This window comes from Oncorhynchus masou, chromosome 32 (assembly GCF_036934945.1).
Source record: "Oncorhynchus masou masou isolate Uvic2021 chromosome 32, UVic_Omas_1.1, whole genome shotgun sequence".
Classification (NCBI taxonomy): Eukaryota; Metazoa; Chordata; class Actinopteri; order Salmoniformes; family Salmonidae; genus Oncorhynchus; species Oncorhynchus masou.
The window spans coordinates 23,875,813-23,897,120 of record NC_088243.1 but is presented as its reverse complement, the minus strand read 5'-3'; the positions used below and the strand labels follow the sequence as shown (position 1 = coordinate 23,897,120).

The following is a 21,308-nucleotide window of genomic DNA, read 5'->3' as shown; positions in this document are numbered from 1 at the left end:
TTTTATTGTTTTATTTATTTTTAATCCCAGCCCCATTCCAGCAGGATGCATTTTTGTAGGCCATCATTGTAAACGTCATTGTAAATAAGAATTAGTTCTTAACTGACTTGCCTAGTTAAATAAAGGTTAAATAAATCAAATAAAAATATCAGATTTGATATTAAGCAAAGCAAGGAAATATGGAAGGACATAGCAAGGAATCTAATTCAAAGTTCAACAACTTTAATTCCCTATCATGGCAATCATTTGTTTACTTATGTTAGAGACTCAAATAAAATGCACATTGCATTTACATAGGGTCTACTCCACGTGACTAGCGGTTTGGAAGACTTGCTGAGAACCTGCTGCTGCTTTTCTATCGAGACTGCAGTTGTTGCTCCGCGAGCGATAGAGACTCTGTCTTTCCTTGAAATACGACTGTTGAGCGAAATTAGGCTAATACCATGTCAAAAACGAAATGCTACCTTTCAATTTGATTAGATAACAGGAACGAATTGTCAAGTAAAAGTACATTGACTCACGGTAATAACCTTTACTGAGGCTTTGACACTTGGAACAGTGTCAAACGAGAAGTGGTGAGTTACTTGAGAATTACTTTGATCTGTTCTATTTACTCTCAGGTTTTCATAGGATACGAATTTAATATACACATGTATATCAAATGCAATGCAAGTAAAAATGCTGTCATAATTTATCTACGTTTTAGATTTACATTCGTCCAACTATTGACATTCGAGCGCGGAGTCCTGTGTGTGACAGGGTGCGCGTGTTGCTCCGTCTCCACCGAGTCTGTTACAACAATCATCTAAATATATCCCAGAACTTGCTCAACATTTTTTTACGAACTATTGCGCACGTCAAATTATTCATTCAATGGATTATTCAGGATTTGAATACTTAATTTTATGTCAAATATAAATAGCTGTATTATGGTAAATAGTATTTAGGGTTTTATGAAGGCTGAGACTAATTGTATTTCATTGAACGTCTCACTTGTCAGAGTGAAGTCTGTTCAAATTATACATAGTAGTAACTATAGAGTCTTGCAAAATACAGCTTCGAACTTCCTAATTTTGAAGTCTGAAGCCTTGCTAACAGTTTTGAAGATGAAGCTTGAGCTGGTGTTTTGAACACTAGCTAAAATACATAATTGTTAAACTTTCAAGTAGCCTGCGATCTTATTTAATTATCTGAAATGGAGGCTTTTGTCACAAGCTACACTACATGACCAAAAGTGTGTGGACACCTGCTCATAGAACATCTCATTCCAAAATCATGGGCATTAATTATGGAGTTGGTCCTCCCTTTTTCTGCTATAATAGGCTCCACTCTTCTGGGAAGGCTTTCCACTAGATGTTGGAACATTGCAGCCGGGACTTGCTTCCATTCAGCCAGCAACAAGAGCGTTAGTGAGGTCGAGCACTGATGTTGGGTGATTAGGCCAGGCTTTCAGTCAGCGTTCCAATTCATCCCAAAGTTGTTTGGGGTTGAGGTCAGGGCTTTGTGCAGGCCAGTCAAGTTCGTCCACACTGATCTCGACAGACCATTTCTGTATGGACCACGCTTTGTTCACGGTGGCATTGACAAGCTGAAAAAGGAAATAAAAGCACAAATAGTGCTGACTTTGCTTCCAGAGGTAGTTTGGAACTCGGTAGTGAGTGTTGCAACCAAGGACAGACGATTTTTAGTGCTACCGCTTCAGCGGTCCAGTTCTGTGAGCTTGTGTGGCTGTGCAGCTGGTGCTCTTAGACTTCCACCTCACAATAACAGCACTTACAGTTCACCGGAGCAGTTTTAGCAGTGCAGAAATTTGACGAGGTGGCATCCTATGACGGTGCCAGGTTGAAAGTCACTGAGCTCTACAGTACGGGCCATTCTACTGCCAATGTTTGTCGATTGCATGGCTGTGTGCTTGATTTTATACACCTGTCAACAACGGGTGTGGCTGAAATAGCCTAATCCACTAATTTGAAGGGGTGTCCACATACTTTTGTGTGTATATGGAATAGCATGGACAATATTTCAATTAGGCTATACTGCATAATGCACGTATTATGCAGCTGCATGCACCTGTATTGTACAAAGGGACAATATCTCATTAAAACGTGTTTCTCTTATTGATTGTTTACCCGCAAATAATTGTCATACATGTGCATCATGCTAGTTTCATATACAGATGCTTTATTATAAAAACTATATTTTCATATAAACTGAAGCTCATTGTTATGTGCTCATCTGTATATTAAGAAATTAACTGTCATACGATCAAATATCAAAGTCAGGCTATTGATAAAGCAATTCATATGTGTGGGATTTGATGTGTATGACAGTTGGTTCATACCACCCACAACAACCAAAGGGAAAGCCATTTGAGTCTTCATTGTATGTTTTGTATTTGACTTTGAAAAATATAAAAACCCAGGACGTCCTGTTCATATGAAATTATTGTGTTGAATGCAGTAATGGGAGGCGGTTTGCTTTTCCACAAGGAAAAACATAATATTTACAGAGCTGATGGCCAGATGCTATTGTGTAGGAGTAACAATGCAACTCTGACAGCTGATTTGAAAAGGGAGTAGGTAGTGCAGTGTGCTTCTGTACTTTGACTGCTTCTTCTCGCTCTCTCTCTCACGCATGCACACAGAGATATATTTTCCACATTTTCACTTCAAATACAATAGGGTACCACACAGGATGACCCTATGGAACATTACAATATATACCAGGGTATTTGGAATTGGCCACGGGATTTCTTTTTTAATACCGTCAATTCTGTTGAAACTATTTCTTTAATGTTTATCAATACATTTTAATATTTGTAGCTACTTTTTAAGTAAATACCTGCAGTCAACTTGTGCAATACGTTAGGCGATAAAGCAGACCACGTTCTTCATTTCACCTGCTTCCATAGTGATCAGGGACGTGCAACTATAGTTTTCCTTCACAGAAAATACATTAGTGCAACTCATTCGGCAGAAAATAGCTTCATTTTCAACAAATGACAACAAAAGTGCAGCTACACAAGTACATGAGCTTACAATGAAAAAGCAATACTTTTCCTTGCCACTGTAGTTTTGCAAAAAAATGTATGTGAACCCTTTGGAAACACCGGGATTTCTGCATAAATTTGATCTGATCTTCACAAGTCCCAACAATTGACAAACACAGTGTGCTTAAACTAATAACACACACAAATTATAGTATTTTTCTTCTCTATATTGAATACATAATTTAAACATTCACATGGTAGGTTGGAAAAAGTATGTAAACTCCTAGGCTAATGACTTCTCCAAAAGCTAATTGGAGTCAGGAGTCAGCTGACCTGGAGTCCAATCAATGAGACGAGATTGGAGATGTTGGTTAGAGCTGCCTTGCCCTATTAAGTTTGAGTTTGCTATTCACAATAAGCATTGCCCGATGTGAACCATGCCTCGAACAAAAGATCTCAAAATACCCAAGATTAAGAATTGTTGACTTGCATAAAGCTGGAAACGGTTACAAAAGTATCTCTTCCACGGTAAGATGAATTGTCTACATGGAGAAAGTTCAGCACTATTGCTACTCTCCCTAGGAGTGGCCGTCCTGCAAAGATGACTGCAAGAGCATAGTGCAGAATGCTCAATGAGGTTAAGAAGAATCTTAGCGTCAGCTAAAGACTTCAAGAAATCTCTGGAATATGCTAACATCTCTGAGTCTATGATCTGTGAAGTAATGTTGTTCATGGGAGGACACCATGGAAGAAGCCACTGCTGTCCAAAAAACCTATTGCTGCACGTCTGAAGTTTGCAAAAGTACACCTGGATGTTCCACAGCGCTACTGGCAAAACATTATGTGGAAAGATGAAACTACAGTTTAGATGGAACACACAACACTGTGTGGAGAAAAAAAGGCACAACACACCAACATCAAAACCTCATCCCAACTGTAAAGTATGGTGGAGGGAGCTGCTTTGCTGTCTCGGGGCCTGGACAGCTTGCTATCATCGATGGGAAAATGAATTCCCAAGTTTATCAAGACATTTTGCAGGAGAATGATAGGCTGTCTGCCAATTGAAGATTAACAGAAGTTGGGTGACGCAACAGGGCAGCAACCCAAAACACAAGTAAGTTAACAGAATGGCTTCAACAGAAGAAAATACGCCTTCTGGAGTGGCCCCGTCAGAGTTCTGACCTCAACCCGATTTGAGAGGCTGTGGCATGACTTTGAGAGCAGTTCACACCAGGCATCCCAAGAATATTGCTGAACTGCAACAGTTTTTTTTTTTTTTTAAGAGGAATGGTCCAAAATTAATTCGGACTGTTGTGCAGGTCTGATCCGCAACTACAGAAAACGTTTGGTTGAGGTTATTGCTGCCAAAGGAGGGTCAACCAGTTATTAAATCCAAGGGTTCACATACCTTTTCCACCCTGCACTGCGTGTGTTCAGTAAAGACATGAAAACATATTGTTTATTAGTTTAAGCAGACTGTTTGTCTATTGTTGTGACCTAGATGATCAGATCAAATTTTATGACCAATATATGCAGAAATCCAGGTATTTCCAAAGGTTTCACATACTTTTTCTTGCCATTGTATGCACCAGTTTCAACTGTTCTGCCTGTGATTATTATTATTTGACCATGCTGGTTATTTATGAACATCTTGACCATGTTCTGTTATCTCCACCCGGCACAGCCAGAAGAGGACTGGCCACCCCACACAGCCTGGTTTCTCTCTAGGTTTCTTCCTAGGTTTTGGCCTTTCTAGGGAGTTTTTCCTAGCCACCGTGCTTCTACACCTGCATTGTATGCTGTTTGGGGTTTTAGGCTAGGTTTCTGTACAGCACTTTGAGATATCAGCTGATGTACGAAGGTCTATATAAATAAAGTTGATTTGATGGTCATCATATTTCTGATGTTTTCATAGAAAGAATGTAGCCAGCTACATTTCCTAATGTTTTGTTTCAAGTTAACCTTGCATTTTACTAGAGAAAAGTAGGCTGGCTACACTGAGAAAAGTGCCAGAGAGAAGTAGCTACACATCAGTCAGAGTGCTGTCTGCTAATAGAATGCCAGTTTGTGAATTCTCGTCCGAGTGAAGAAGTGCAACTTAAGCACAAAAGTAGTTTGATGCCGAGCAGAAATTACAATGAGAAGCAATTTAGATCTGTGTTTACAAAACGCAGCAAGAGATTTGTGTTTTTATTTTTTTTCCCAGAAAGAAAAATTAAGAATTCTACTTTAACACAACTAGCAAGTTAAACTTAGGGGTCATCTAAATCAGTTACTGAATAAGGTGATGGGGCACCATATTGTTTAAGCTTTCTGCTGTGTTTGAGAAGTCTAAGCCCTTTGGATGAGTTAAATGTGCCATCTTTTTATTTCCTTGTGTTTTTTTTCTCCTGTTCTTGTTTTTCTTGCTCCTCCCCCATCTTCTCTGAGCAGAGCAGGCAGGCCTGTTACCCTAGCGACTACAGACTTCACACAGACACAGCGTGTACACATGCTGCTTCAGAGCCAGTGCTGTTCTTCCTTCAGACAAGCATGCTTTATTCATTTGCACAATGTCTCTCGCTCACATTTGTTTGTCAATGTCCAAACTCAACACAAATTACATTCAGTAGCTCCTAACTATATATGTATAACTTGAGCTGGATTGCCTGTATTTGCGATTCATTATTTTGCTAGCAGCCGCCATAGAAATTTGCTATTACTTATGCAAATTGTTAGGATTCTGGTAAGATGCCCAATGGTCTTTTTTGCGTTTGTTTTTGCGCCCCCTAAGCCACTAATACTGTAAATCCCGGGATGAGAGAAGGATGGTGTGACGATATAAATCTTGATACCGCCCAACTTTAAAACGGCTAACTGGCAAACTGAATCTATGGAATACATGTCTTGAAGCACTTGTGGAAACCGTTTTTTTTACGCTTTTTTTTCTCCCCAATTTCGTGGTATCCTCTTGGTAGTCTTGTCTTATTGCTGCAACTCCCGTACGGACTCGAGAGAGGTGAAGATCGAGAGCCATGCATCCTCTGAAATGCAACCCAACCTCGCCGCACTGCTTCTTGACATTATGCACATACAACCCGGAAGCTTGCCGCACCAATGTGTTGGAGGAAACACCGTACACCTGGCGACCTGGTCAGTGTGCACTGCGCCCGGCCTGCCACAGGTGTCGCGAGTGCGCGATGAGACAAGGATATCCCTGCCGGCCAAACCCTCCCTAATCCGGACGACGCTGGGCCAATTGTGCGTCGCCCCATGGGCCTCCCTGTCGCGGCCAGCTGCGACAGAGCCTGGGCTGGAACCTAGAGTCTCTGGTGGCACAGCTAGCACTGGGATACTCAGGAGGCCTGGAAACCTTGTTTCGCAGGGCTTGTTGGCCCCTCTCCAAAACCAAAGAACCCAGTGTGTTGCAATTTACTGGTCATTAGTTCATGCCGATGTGCATGTTACTGTATTCTTGCCATCCCACAATATTAGAATGTCACCATTTAAAGCCTAGCGTATTGGATTTGGTAAAATATAAAAAAACAATGCTCAATTTTAAGTCAAATTATTATGTAGCAAGTCTAAAAAATATATAAATTAATTAGATGGATACAAAATAATTTCCCTCAAATCCTTGTTTGCCTAGTTCCATAGTGACCAGCTAGAGTTGAAGCACCCCACAGACTTTACAATTTTAGCTGTCTTATGCCACAATTTTGGTGTCTCAATGTCCAAGTTGTGGGGAAATTCTTAGGTCTTGTCGGACATCTTGACTCGTTCATTATGACAGGGTCTAGGTCTACCGCTTTTAAGTACCACTACGTGCAGTCTTAGGCTCCGTCAAAGTTCTGGTAGTGTCCATTTTTTTTGTCTTTTATCGTGTAGTGTGTGGCTGGTGTTATGAGTCAATCCTGGTGACTGACCAATAGGAACTTCTTGAGTATGCACACAATAATACGATTATTGTGACTAGTCAGATTAATATAAATTCGATTTAAACATTTACATGCTTTGCAAGAACAAATTCTCTAATTTGTTTACTTGACACATCTGAAATCAGGCTACCTGATAGGAGTTTGATCAATGCACAAAAAAATCTTCACAAAAAAAAATACAGTTTTATATCTTTATGTTTGAAGCCTGAAATGCGGCAAAAGGTCGCAAAGTTCAAGGGGGGCGAATACTTTCGCAAGCCACTGTACATCCTGCAGTTGATGTCGTCTACGTTTGCTGAAGAAGCCTCATGAGCCAATCGCAGAATGCGATGACAGAACTGAATCAAATTGTACAATCTGGCCAAGTTGATATCAAGATTTTTATTTAGTGACGTGATAATCTTAAAAGACTGAATCCGACGTACAGTCTTTAAAGGCCTTGAGCTGGAGTTTGTATTTGAGCCAAAGGTGGAAAAAGCCCGTTGGAAAACAATGCATTTAGGATTTATCTGCAATGAGCAATTACCACCCATCTCTGTAGTGCCGAGTCTGACAGGTTTGGGCCTTGCAGGGCTGCTGCCTCAACCTTATTCACCTCAGATCTTGCTTTCCTTAATACTACTCCTTATAGCATCACTGTTCACCAACCCAATTAACTACAAATGCACACCACACTCCCATGAAGTAGTTTATTGTATAATTTAGGCTACTGGAGCACACCACAAAATTTAGCCTAATCATCTCCAATAACCTATCTATTAATTTACACATGGTGTATACATCATCATTGGTTCTGCATATTCATGCAGAACCAAAACAGCTAGGGCCATTTTAGGTGATCCATTGCTTGAATAATTTGCTTATGTCAGCAGGTTTGGATACTAGTTAGTTTTAAAGGGAAAGATCCATAGAAGCTATGTAAACACTGCTTGTAATATTCATATTTGTCTTACCTGTAGGCTAAAACTAATGGAAGCTCTTCTGCAGACCATTTAGAAAGTTCTGTTGACTGTTGTTTTTCTGGTTATTCATTCAGCCCGGCCTTGTCTAGCCTACTGCTCCCTCTCCAAAGTGGTTTATTGTCACAGGGTGCCAGGCTATAAAGAATGAGATCATTTTGGGGGCTTTCTGCTGTGTGATTCATGGCTTCCCCATGTCTGGCTGGCATCATGCAGCCCTCATCTCAACTGCAGCTGAGTCACCCAGTAAAATGGATTAATCCTCCTGTCCTTCCTCCCTGTGCAGAAAGGGGAGAGGTTTATGTGCTTCTGTTCAGTGTACTGTGGCAGAGATATGCCATAACAAAATTAGTTGCAGTGGCAGCTCTAAAGTATACAGGCTTCAGTAATTGAAGAAAACCTTTAAGGAAATGTATAATTTTATGCCCTTAGATTGGTGTTCCACAAGGGATTTGGCCCAACAAGTGGATTGTTGCCAAAGAAGAATCCTTCTGTATTGTTTCCAAATAGACTGGGCTGCTGAGTCCATGATGTTGTTTGTTTATTTGCGAGCTCAGGAGGAAAAGGTGTGTGAAACAGAACGACTGTGCATTCATGACAGTATGTATGGCTACAAAAGGTCTTCAAGTCACATAGTGTTCAGGTTCAGAGTTCAAAGCAACCATGTTCTCTATTATTCACATCATCCTTCTGCTTTAAAATATATCCCCAAGTGTGTCAGTGAGATCTTTTCACAGCATGTGTACTTCCCAAAATAAGACGGATAGCTTTTGTCAACATCTAAACAGTATACATTATAAACCAATATAGAGACCCAAGGATGAGTGTTTTTTTCTTTGTTGTTTTGGCATCTTTACCATCAACCTGTTACCCTGAGGTAAACGCTGATGCATCATTAGCTGGCACTGACGGCCCCAAGCCAGCAGGGTAGATGGTGCGGTCACTCTATAATTTTATGTGGGGTAACAAGCACCATCTGTGTTGCGGGATCGCTCTTCAAAGTGTTACTGTTGTCTCACTCTTAACCCTTTACACTCGTGGGAATTGGCTATATGGATAGGGATACATTTGAATGTTAATTACAGAAGAAATATGAAAACATATAGATAAGCATGGTAACAATTGAAAGGGAACAGTTTGGCGATTATGGCAAAATTATTATTGGGACACAACCGTTCACCTGACACAAGACTGAATCCAAAAAAGAAAATGTGGGGTAGGTGCAACATAAGACAACACAATGACAAATGTTTGAATGAGAGGACTAACTGGTGACCACACACGCACAGTTCTTAAGTCATTTCAATGCACTTTTATGACTCAAAGAAGAGTCTTCAACTATATGGTGCTTTTTGTTATCTCTCCTAGCTGTGCAGTTGAGGAACTAGAGCAAGCACACATGTAGTTGTTTTGTTTGGAACATAGCACTTCATCCCCACCATCATACAATTACTGTTGTTGTTTGCGCAATCTAAAAATTGCCCATTTATAAATCGCAATCTGGGCAGGTGGGCATCATTTGAAAGCTTGCTATTCTATTGCCAACATTACTAAGGTATAAAATACAATCTTAGTGTTTGGCAATTCCGCTAAACGGATCACAATTATTGTGCGCATAGTAAAGTGGATTCAGATGCGTGTTTTGCTACTAATTTTCTTCACAATAATTTTCTTCATTCTGTTCAGATCAACCCAGAGTGTGATGCCATGTCATCTTGTAACTGTACATCAAACATTGTGATCAGAGACACTGACACTGTATATAACATGAGTTTCATGATATGGAAATGTGAAGTGCCCATTTGGGTCACTGATGTTTTGGCTTGCTTGACATCACATCACAGCAGTATTTATCTCATCTTTCAAAATACACATTTTTTTTATAAATGCAACATGTAAAGTGTTGGTCCCATGTTTCATGAGCTGAAATAAAATATCCTAGAAATGTTTCATATGCACAAAAAGCTTCCCTACGACCAAAAATGAAAAAGTGAAATTTGGGGATTTTCACCTGAGTAGGTGAAACCTTGGTTGAGGGGGACCCCAAAATTTCCATACAAAACTTATGGGCTCATATGAAAGAGGTAAAATAAATGACATCTGGGGTCAAAGGTTAAAAGATCATGCAGTTCACTCTGGTACAAAATATGATACAAGAAAACAGATTGAATTGTTTTAAAAGCTAATGATACTTGTATGGTATTTTCAAAGATATGGATATAGGTCTACTTATTTCATCAAAGTGTTGACAATGGAGGAGTCAACAGCTGTGTTCTGTGTATCAAGGCTCATGTTCAAACACCTGTGTAAGAGCTAAAATAATACCTGCAAATGCAGATAGCTAAGAAAGTCTAAAAAGAAACTTGAAGCCTATGGAAGATAGCAGTCTTACAGGATTTTTTTAAAGGCCCAGTGCAGTCCAAATATTTTTTCCTGTGTTTTATATCATACAGCTGATGAAGCTAACACTGTCAGTGTGCATTTTTTTTCAGTGTTATTTCCTGATTGTATTTCCAACAAGCAACTATCATTGGAATCTACCAGAGGCCACCAAAATATAGCTTGTTTGGCAAAAATGTCTTCACCCAGGGGAGCCTTACTGGTTACTTTTTCTTCTGGCTGGCTTCTCTGAGTTTATGGAAAACACTGCTTGTCATTGCCCAAATCTATTGTGCACCACATTTTTTTTACCCTGTAAACTACTACGTCTCTTTTGATTGTTGTAGCCAGCAATTGTCCCATTCACAATCACCCATATTAGGAAACTTATTTCATTTCAAATTTCTCTAGGATAGGCTACTCAGCAAAAAACGCCTGCGATAAGTGATCGGTATGTTTGGTGTCTATAATTGTCACTTTATCGTCCCAGCTGTACCCTGACCCAAACTATTCAGTTAAGATTTGTAGTGTTTCTTACCTTGCGTGTTTGTAAATATGGGTCTAGGTATGAAATAGTGATAGTTCTCACTATTCCAGATAAATCTATGCCACCTCTGTTTGCAGTGAACACTTTCATCACTTGTTTATTTCCCACCGTAGGCCTAGATCCATCAATAAATCTGTAGCATGGAGAACGTTTACACTTTTTTACATTTGTATTTTTTTTACATTGTGCAGGCACCATTGTGTAAACCGTCAGTTACTAATGATGCAAGAGTGTGTTCAGTCTGTTGCATGTAGAATATCCTAGCTTATTCATTGTTGATAGGCCCTGCTTTACTGAAGTTGCGAGACATTGCAAGCCAAGAAATGGCAAGATACAGTTTGGACTGGGTGATTGGAGGCCCCAGGCAGAGGCTAGTTTTATGTCATTTAACTGTAAAAATGTATTACCTTTTTAATGTGCCATGAACATAACCAGTTCATCTGATTTGTCAAACAAATCACTTCAAATAGGTTACCTTCGCACGTTCATCAAAAATAATTTCAGCATCCAAACAGTGCACTGCAAACTTTACTTCGATACACAAGTGGCTGAAACTACAGTATCTCACCGGAGAAGGCATCTGAGCGAGCGAAGCAGTGCACCTCTGCCTTACTATATGTAGCCTACGTATCTGTCGCTGTCTGGACAAAATTAGTGTGACATGCCATACAGCCTTATTCAAAAATTGATTTTAAAAAACCCATTTAAGTCCTCATCAATCTATACACAACCACCATCGGTAGAGACTCCCAGGATTTCAGCTATTGGAGAGATTCACTGCTAGGAAGCTCTCTAACTTTTTTTCTCTCTCGCTTTCTCTGACTCTCTACCCCTGTCTTAGTGACTTTTTGCATTCAGGTTTCCTGTTGTCTTCATATGATTGAGTAATGAAGAGCATTGTCCTCACTTCAATTGATTGGATTACTGATCCAGCACCTTGTATCAGAAGACTCCTTTGTACAGAGATTGGTAGTGCACCAGTGGACTGAGATGGCGGTAGAACAAAGCTGTTTCTGTTTTTCATAGGAAGCTGAACAAGGAAAAACAACTTTCTGCACAGCCATTTCAGGGCATGTGTACACTTTTATAGTACCAGTCAAAGGTTTGGACACACCTACTCATTCAAGGGCTTTCCTTTATTTTTCCTATTTTCTACATTGTAGAATAATAGTGAAGACATTAAAACTATGAAATAACACGCATGGAATCATGTAGTAACCAGGAAAGTGTTAAACAAATCAAAATATATTTTAGATTCTTCAAAGTAGCCACCCTTTGCCTTGACAGCTTTGCACACTTGGCATTCTCTCAACCAGGTTCAGCTGGAATGCTTTTCCAACAGTCTTGAAGGAGCTCCCACATATGCTGAGCACTTGGCTGCTTTTCCTTCACTCTGCAGTCCAACTCATCCCAAACTATCTCAATTGGGTTGAGGTTGGGTGATTGTGGAGGCCAGGTCATCTGATGCAGCACTCATCATTCTCCTTCTTGGTCAAATATCTCTTACACAACCTGGAGGTGTGTTTTGGGTCAGTGTCCTGTTGAAAAACAAATGATAGTCCCAATATGCGCAAACCAGTTGGGGTGGCGTATCACTGCAGAATGCTGTGGAAGCCATGCTGGTTAAGTGTGCCTTGAATTCTAAATAAATCACAGACAGTGTCACCAGCAAAGCACCCCCCACACCATCACACCTCCTCATCCATGCTTCACGTTGGGAACCACACATGTGGATATCATCCGTTCACCTACTCTTTCTCAAAGACACGGCGGTTGGAACCAAAAATCGCAAATTCTGACTCATCAGACCAAAGGACAGATTTCCACCACTAATGTACATTGCTCATGTTTCATGGCCTAAGCATGTCTCTTCTTCTTGTTGCTGTCTTTTAGTAGTGGTTTCTTTGCAGCAATTTGACCATGAAGGCCTGATTTCATGCAGTCTCCTCTGAACAGTTGATGTTGAAATGTCTGTTACTTGAACTCTGTGAAGCATTTATTTGGGCTGCAATTTCTGAGGCTGGTAACTCTAATGAACTTATCCTCTGCAGCAGAGGTAACTCTTGGTCTTTCTTTCCTTTGCGGTGATAAGTTCCATCAAAGTGCTTGATGTTTTAGGGGTTGGATGTTTTAAACATTCCAAGTAAAGGCATTTTTGTTGGCTAGTTGCTCTTCAAATAAATCTTTGCTTGTGTTTTGTTTACTCAGTCCCATTTTGTTAAGAGCTTTATCATCTGGTGATGTTGTCATTGAATGAGATGGATTGTTTTGCTACTATTTTTTTATGGCCAGTTGAGTCGCCGTGGTGTAAGTGAGTGTGTACTACCATAGTGTTTACTGTTACCTAACTTTACCCTGTGGATAGGAGTACCTAGAAGTAGAAACGGACTCTGAGCCAATGCTTAGAACTAACTCTCACCAGATGCTGCACCATTCATGATTCAGCATTTCAAATGTCTGAAACAACTAGCTTTTGTGGACCAAATCATGAGAACGCCCAGAATATTTTCCTGGCCACATACAGTAGCCTGGTGTTTTTGAAAGCTGGACTGTTGAGGACAAAGACGGATAGCTGTTCAGTGTTTTACAGCGCTCGGCTAGGTTTGGGCTCCGCCAAGACTAATTAATAGTAGGGGAAACACTAACAGCTTTTTCAAGTTTAAAGTATAAGCAGACTTGTATAAGCAGACTTATGTATAGCAAGGTTAATTGTCAAATACTGCGGGCTATGTTTCTGTGAAACTATAGTTTCCGTGCATCTCCTCCTCAACAGCCAATTACTTTTTTGAATCTCACTGCACTGTGAAAAACAAGTATATTTGGCCTGCTTATTGGCAATCCAAATTGATGAGGGCATTGTTTTTCAGTGTGCTGTTCCTCTGTAATTCATTTAGCATTTGTCGTGAGTGACAGATTGGTGTATCACCACCGCTCTGTCTGTGGTTGAGACAATGATTAAACTCCATCCATAGTTCTCCGGAGAGCATTTGGACCCAATAAAACATTATTGTTTATAACCACATCCTGCAATTATTGCAGCCACAATTGCAATGCCTCAGCACTGCTTACTCTGACACTATCAGCAAAGCACACAGTGTTTGGAACCTGGGTGTTCCGATTCCATTGTCTGAGGAACTGTCCGTGAATAATGTGAACAAAGTAACATTTGAAAAGATGTTTGCAATAACGGAAAATGTAACGGCTGTTCACTGAGAATATATTATTTTTTTAAAGTTTGTTAACTGAAGTCATTTACATTTTGCAGCAGATCTGGGAAGGAACATTGCCTGCGTAGTAAAAGAGATATAATTTTTTTTTTTTTTTACTTAACCTTTATTTAACTAGGCAAGTCAGTTAAGAACAAATTCTTATTTACAATGACGGCCTAGGAACAGTGGGTTAACTGATTTGTTCAGGGGCAGAACAGCAGATTTTTACCTTGTCAGCTCGGGGATTCGATCTAGCAACCTTTCGGTTACTGGCCCAATGCTCTAACCACTAGGCTACCTGCCACCATTACTTGCCCCACACAGAGATGACAGCCCATTTTTGATAATGGAGGCAGTCGCTCACTGTGGCATTACATTATTTTATGGGGCTGTTTCTTTTGGAGAGTAGAATGTTTCTGAAATGAGATTGCAGTGGAGGGAACCAGAAAGCACAGAGCAGTCAGTAGATGTCAGGGCAATTTTGCTTTTATTTCTTCCGGGACTAATGTCTCAATGTGATTTCTGGGTGCATGTGATTTCTCCTGATATGTAACAAAGACATTGAGTATGTTTACATGTTCACTAATAATTAAACTGATTATGGCAGTAGGCAGATTATGCAATAGTTATGTAAATACCTTTACTCTGCTTTTCTTAATCGGCTCATGGTCAAAAGCATACGTCAATTAAAATGCCTGGGTTTCTCAGTAATCTTTTGAATTATTAGGACATCTAAACACCCTTAATCAGGGTTCCAGCTGTGTATTTGATCTGCACATGTGCTAGCACCAGCTGTGCAAGCCTCCCTCTTTAGTGTGAGTGAAGTGTGTCCGGAACAACTGAATATATGCATCTTAGAAGTAGTTCTCTTTCAAGTATTCGTTTCGGTATTTCACTATTGGGATACGTCCCCAGCGTATTCGTCAGAAGCCTTTATTACACTAGCCATGATTGGCTGGACGCGGAGACGTGTGTCGGAGAAGGGTGTCCCTTCAACCGTATAAACGGTACAACGCAGCATCTCTGAGTCATTCAAACACCTCTTCTCGACTTTTCATCAGAAAGCTTACCTCGACACGACTGCATTTTCCAGAACTAGCTAAACTGTCCACAGGCATGAGCTTAAAATCACTCGCCAGGCCCTATTCTCTGGACTGTGCAGTGGTGACAATTTTCCTTTTCCTTCACCATAGTTAGAGGAAAAGTATTTGAGGGAGGAACAGGTACAGCTGTGACACGGCTAACTTGTTCACGACCTAGTTAGCTGTATCCAAACAGTGATTAGTTGTTAGCAAGCGAGCTAGCTTTTTTGGTTTTACTTCAAGAAAAGCTTTTACTAGCTACACCAATCTATCCTTTCTAATCTGTTGTTTCGGAAACGGTATCCAGCCATCACACCAAGTGCCACTGTCGGAGATAACCCACTAATCGCTAGCTATCGGAACATTCTAGTTTTTTTCTGGCAGCTAAAAGCATAGCATCCAGGCTATGGTGACAAAAGCATCTGTGAAGAATCTGCTCCTGTGGAAACACTATATCGGCCAAAGACACTCACTCGGTGTGCTGCAACATGCCCAGGAAGCCTCCAGTGGCTCCTGTCCACATTGTGCCCTCTTCAAAGTGAAGCACGCCAAGCTAGCCTGAGTCAACATGACCCTAACATGGGGGGCCAGCGCCCCCGATGTATCACCAGAGGCAATGGATATCCCCACAGGGAACCGTGGAGCGACGGCTAGCGCTAGCTGGGGCAACCAGCTCGACGCCATTGCCCCACTGTTGGAGGACTTCAGCAACGACCTCGCGTCCTCTCTGTCGGGATTCCTGATTGGAGCCCCACTGTCGTGCTCCCGAAACCCACATGACAAACCGAAATAGATACAAGATATACTTTAATAATAGAAAAAGCCTTTCCTTTTTCCATTGTTGCCCAATGGTTCAACTTGAACACTGCCGGGCTTCCTCCAAAATGTAATTTCAACTATTCAGAGTGCTAGAGCCTCATCCACCAGGTCCCTTTATAATTGTAAATGGCACCTATTTAAGGAATGGTGCACTAATCACAGAGTGCCGTTCCAGTGCTCTGTCCCTGTAATCCTGTCGTTTCTACAGGAATTAGTAGAAAAAGGAAAGGCTTTTTCTATTATTAAAGTATATCTTGTATCTATTTCGGTTTGTCATATGGGTTTTGGGAGCACGACAGTGGGGCAACACCCCCTTGTTGCCCATTTTATGAAGGGGACACGTCGTTTGCTTCCCAGTATCCAAACAGCTTGCCCCGTCATGGGATTTATCAATTGTTTTGGATGCTCTATGCCAACAGCCTTTTGAGCCCCTGGAGTAAGTAATTTACGCACTGTCAGTGCACTCGTCATGTGCACCATTTGCACCTGGTAACAATAGGGTATCATTGCGGCCTAACCCCGCCTTTACCCCTAAGATTATTAACCCAGTTTTGGGTAGCTGGTAGCTTTTTATCCCCCACTGTTTTCTTCGCCGGTACATCAACGGTTGCATATGTTGTGCCCAGGGATTTAGAAAATGTGATCCGTTGTTTGTTCCCTGGGTGAAACCTCTTACAGGTAAAGCGCTCACTAAACAATGTCTCTCCCACTGAATAGTGGGGGCTATCGATTTTGCCAACACAAGTAAGGGTTTTCAGTCTCCTGCTGGTTACGGGCTCATTCCACTAGAGGAATGGCTACGTCCTAGGCTTTATTTAAGGGCATATCTATCCAGCGAGTTGGGCTTCACCTCATACATTTGCAAAGTTTTATAGGCTCCATGGTGCATACTGTTTTACATGTAGGATCTTCTGCGAGTAAGGCCCATTTGTGTGATATATCGCACAGGGCAGTTGGTCGTCAGGATAAGCTTGTCTGGCAATGTGGGACTCAGTATATCCCATAAGTGAAATACAGAAACAAATACTTGAAAGAGAACTTTAGGTTACAACTGTAACCCCAGTTCTCTGATGGTATGAGTGAGTTATTTCACCAGACCACCCCCTCCTTGCATGAGCGAGGAAGATATGTTGCTTATTTTTGCTGCGATGCTGCGTTGGACCTTATTATAGGGTAGGAGGGGCACCCTTCCCAGATGCACATGTCTCTCCATGTCCAGCCAAATACTCTGGCGAATACGCTGACGAATACGCTGGGGGCGTATCCCATATGTGAAATACCACTCATACTATCAGAGAACCGGGGTTACAGTCGTAACCTAAAGTTTTCACATACAAACTTTATATGTCCAAACTCAATCAAATATGCATCCCAAAAACAACATGTTCGCGGTGGTAGAATGTTTATTTTGATTGGGCATTTTCTGTGTTTATTAGAGTGCCATCAGGTAGCCTGATATCAGATGCCAATGTAGACAGGATTATTAGGGAAATCATTCTTCTTGCAAAGCATGTCAACATTTTAATCGAGCTATTAAATTAATCTGACTATCCACAATAATCACATTAAAATGTGCATGTTTTCCTATTGTTTCTACCAGTGTCTTTCTCACCTTCACAATAAGTATTCAGTGATATTGGCCAGACTGCTGTTGATTTTAGGCTAGAAAGTTCCTGAGAAACTTACCATTTATGTGAAAGTTTGAGCTCTGTGTGTGCGTAAGTCAAAATGAATGGCATATGCCTCAATTAATTGCACAACTCTTTTCTGAATGTCACGGATCCCTCCGGAACATTCATTACGCACACCTGGCCCCTATTCCCAGTGATTAGTAATTGTATAAGTGTGTCCTTGGTTTACCATTGGCCTGTAGACTATTGTTACAATGTCCGTTGGTTCGTGTGAGTACATGTGCTGTGTTTTTGCTTACTTTCCATTGTGGATTTCACAGATGATTACGGGTCTCGTCCTGTGTGTTAATCATTGTGCACTTGTGTTATTTATTCGAGGTACTCCTCACTTTTGTTTGGGTTTCAACCCTGTGTTTTTGTATAGTGTTTGTTTAGTTTTCGTCCCCATGCCTTTACACGGCACGCTGTAATTTGGGTGTAATAAAAACTCCTATTACGCATTACTGCGCCTGTCTCCCGACCCCTCATACCAACGTGACACTGAAATGTAAAGGGCTTTAAGTTGTGTGTTGGGATAACTTACCCATTTCAGCAATGTCTAACCTCTAACACTCACTAATGAGCTCTTATCTCTTCCCATCCACAGAGAAGAGCTAACGACCTCCCATATCCCCCTCTCTCTACGACTTTTACTTCCCCTGAGATGAGTGCCAAGTCCGCCATCAACAAAGAGGTGTTCACACCCCACGATGAGAAGATGCTGGTGGCTGTGCAGGTGAAAAGGAGGACCAAGAAGAAGATCCCCTTCCTGGCTACTGGAGGACAGGGAGACTATATGACCTTCATCTGCCTCTCAGGTACTACAACCTCCTCTACCTTCCTCTTTCCCGTTATTCTCCTGGCATTTTCCTCTCTTCCTTTCCTGCCCTATCCTCCCCTCTGGTTTTCCTCTCCTCTATTCAGTCTTCCCCTTCATGTGCCTGCTGAGTATTCTGATAACCACTGCTATGACTGGGCCTCTGGCTTCTGTGCTGACGATGACCTGCTCTACACTGACAGGTTTCATGGCTGTTGCATGTGGTCATAATATCCCTTCAAGTGACAAGCTTCCTGAGGGCAGTGGTGTGTTTGTGTATTTTTGTATGGATATGTTTTGCTGGCCTGAGTAGGGTGTGCTGTGCGAGGCATGCCCAGAGCAGTTATCCTCACTGTCAGTCTTATTAGCCTGGAATTGATGTAACATGCTAATGACCCCAGTCACATTTCAACACACGTCCTCTTAAATTCACCATCTACAGTGGCAAGAAAAAGTGTGTGAACCCTTTGGAAATACCTGGATTTCTGTATAAATTGTTCATAAAATTTGATTTCATCTAGGTTGCAACAATAGACAAACAGTCTGCTTAAACTAATAACACACAAACAATTGTTTTCATGTCTTTATTGAACACACTGTGTAAACATTCACAGTGCAGGGTGGGAAAAGTATGTGAACCCTTGGTTTTAATAATTGGTTGACCCTACTTTGGCAGCAATAACCTCAACCAAATGTTTTCTGTAGTTGTGGATCAGACCTGCACAACAGTCAGGAGGAATTTTAGACCATTCCTCTTTACAAAACAGTTTCAGTTCAGCAATATTCTTGATGTCTGGTGTAAACTGCACTCTTCAGGTCATGCCACAGCATCTCAATCAGGTTGAGGTCAGGACCCTGACTGGGCCACTCCAGAAGGTGTATTTTCTTCTGTTGAAGCCATTCTGTTGTAGATTTACCTCTGTGTTTTGGGTCGTTGTCCTGTTGCATCACCCAACTTCTGTTGCGCTTCAATTGGTGGACAGAGGCTATCATTCTCCTGCAAAATTTCTTGATTAACTTGGGAATTAATTTTTCTGTCTGACAGCAAGCTGAGGAAGCAAAGTGGCTTCTTATGTGGTGTCCTCCCATGAACACTATTTTTTAGTGTTTTATGTATTGTAGACTCAACAGAGATGTTTGCATGTTCCAGAAATTTCTGTAAGTTTTTAGTTGACACTAGAGGTCGACCGATTATGATTTTTCAACGCCGATACTGATTATTGGAGGACCAATAAGCCGATACCGATTTAAAAAAATCTATATATATTTTATTTGTTTAAATGTATTTGTAATAATGACATTTACAACAATACTGAATGAACACTAACTTAATATAATGCATCAATAAAAATCCATTTAACCTCAAATAATTTGGTTTAAATCATGCAAAAACAAAGTGTTGGAGAAGTAGAAGTGCAATATGTGCCATGTAAAAAAGCTAATGTTTGAGTTCCTTGCTCAGAACATGAGAACATATGATAGTTGGCTGTTCCTTTTAACATGAGACTTCAATATTCCAAGGTAAGAGGTTTTAGGTTGTAGTAAATATAGTATTTACAGGACTATTTCTCTCTATACCATTTGTATTTCATATACCTTTGACTATTGGATGTTCTTATAGGCACTATACTATTGCCAGTGTAACCGTGTAGTTTCCCCCCCACATCGAAAACAGCCACACTCGAAGCGGCGTTACCCATCGCTCCACAAAAGCCGCAGCTCTTGCAGAGCAAGGGGAATAACTACTCCAAGTCTCAGAGCGAGTGACGTTTGAAATGCTATTAGCGCACACCCAGCTAACTAGCCAGCTAGCTAGCCATTTCACATCGGTTACACCAGCCAGTAGGCTGATAGGCTTGAAGTCATAAACAGCGCTGTGCTTGCGAAGAGCTGCTGGCAAACACCGTTCCTAGGCCATCATTGAAAATAAGAATGTGTTCTTAACTGACTTGCCTAGTTAAATAAAGGTATTAAAAAATCGGCGCCCAAAAATACCCATTTCCGATTGTTATGAAAAATGAATTGGCCATTCTGATTGATCGGTCGACCTCTAGTTGACACTAGTATTCTTCTTAACCTTATTGAGCATTCTGCGCTGTGCTCTTGCAGTCCTCTTTGCAGGTCAGCCACTCCTAGGGAGAGTAAAAACAGTGCTGAACTTTTCTCCATTTATAGACAATTTGTCTTACTGTGGACTGATGAACATCAAGGCTTTTAGAGATCTCCTTTTTTTGATGTATGGTTCACATCAGGCAATGCTTCTTGTGAATAGCAAACTCAAATTTTGGGAATTTTAATTTGTTTTTATAGGGCTCTAACCAACATCTCCAATCTCGTCTCATTGATTGGACTCCAGGTCAGCTGACTCCTGACTCCAATTAGCTTTTGGAGAATTCATTAGCCTAGGGGTTCACATACTTTTCCCAACCTATCATGTGAATGTTTTTCAATGATTTTTTTCAATATAGACAAGAAAAATACAATGTGTGTTATTAGTTTAAGCACACTATGTATGTCTGTGACTTAGATGAAGCTCAGATCAAATTTGATGACCAATTTATGCAGAAATCCAGGTAATTCCAAAGGGTTCACATACTTTTTCTTTCCACTGTAATTAGCTCTCTGAAGAGCCTGTTTAGTGTTGCTGAGCCAATATAGTGGCACACTAAACCAATTTAGGGCTTGGTTTAGTGTCAAAGCCGATTACATTTGCTTTGGAATTTAATCATTTAAAAAAACTGAAATTGGGTTTTAAATTGTTAATGAAATATTTGTTTATCCTCTGAAATATTGCACTCTAACTCAATCAGTCATGCATTCTAATTTAGGAAACACTGAGAATAACGGGTACAGACCACTTTCCCTTGGCTGCTGAGTGGCTCTTTAACCCACTCTTTAACCCATTCTGCAATCCTATTTA

General features: G+C 40.8%; 1 protein-coding gene across 2 annotated transcripts in view; it reads left to right on the top strand.

The window, feature by feature from the left end:
• The first annotated feature begins 334 nt into the window (after nt 1-334).
• The window catches only part of LOC135525725 (syntaxin-binding protein 6-like), a 119,813-nt gene continuing 98,839 nt past the window's right edge, over nt 335-21,308 (top strand). The window contains exons 1-2 of one of the 2 annotated variants that reach the window (XM_064953524.1): nt 335-575; nt 18,179-18,389. In XM_064953524.1, coding sequence (XP_064809596.1) covers nt 18,236-18,389 — 154 coding nt within the window. In that variant the 5' untranslated portion in view covers nt 335-575; nt 18,179-18,235. The remainder of the gene's footprint in view (nt 576-18,178; nt 18,390-21,308) is intronic. The other variant, XM_064953525.1, reaches the window with a different exon arrangement.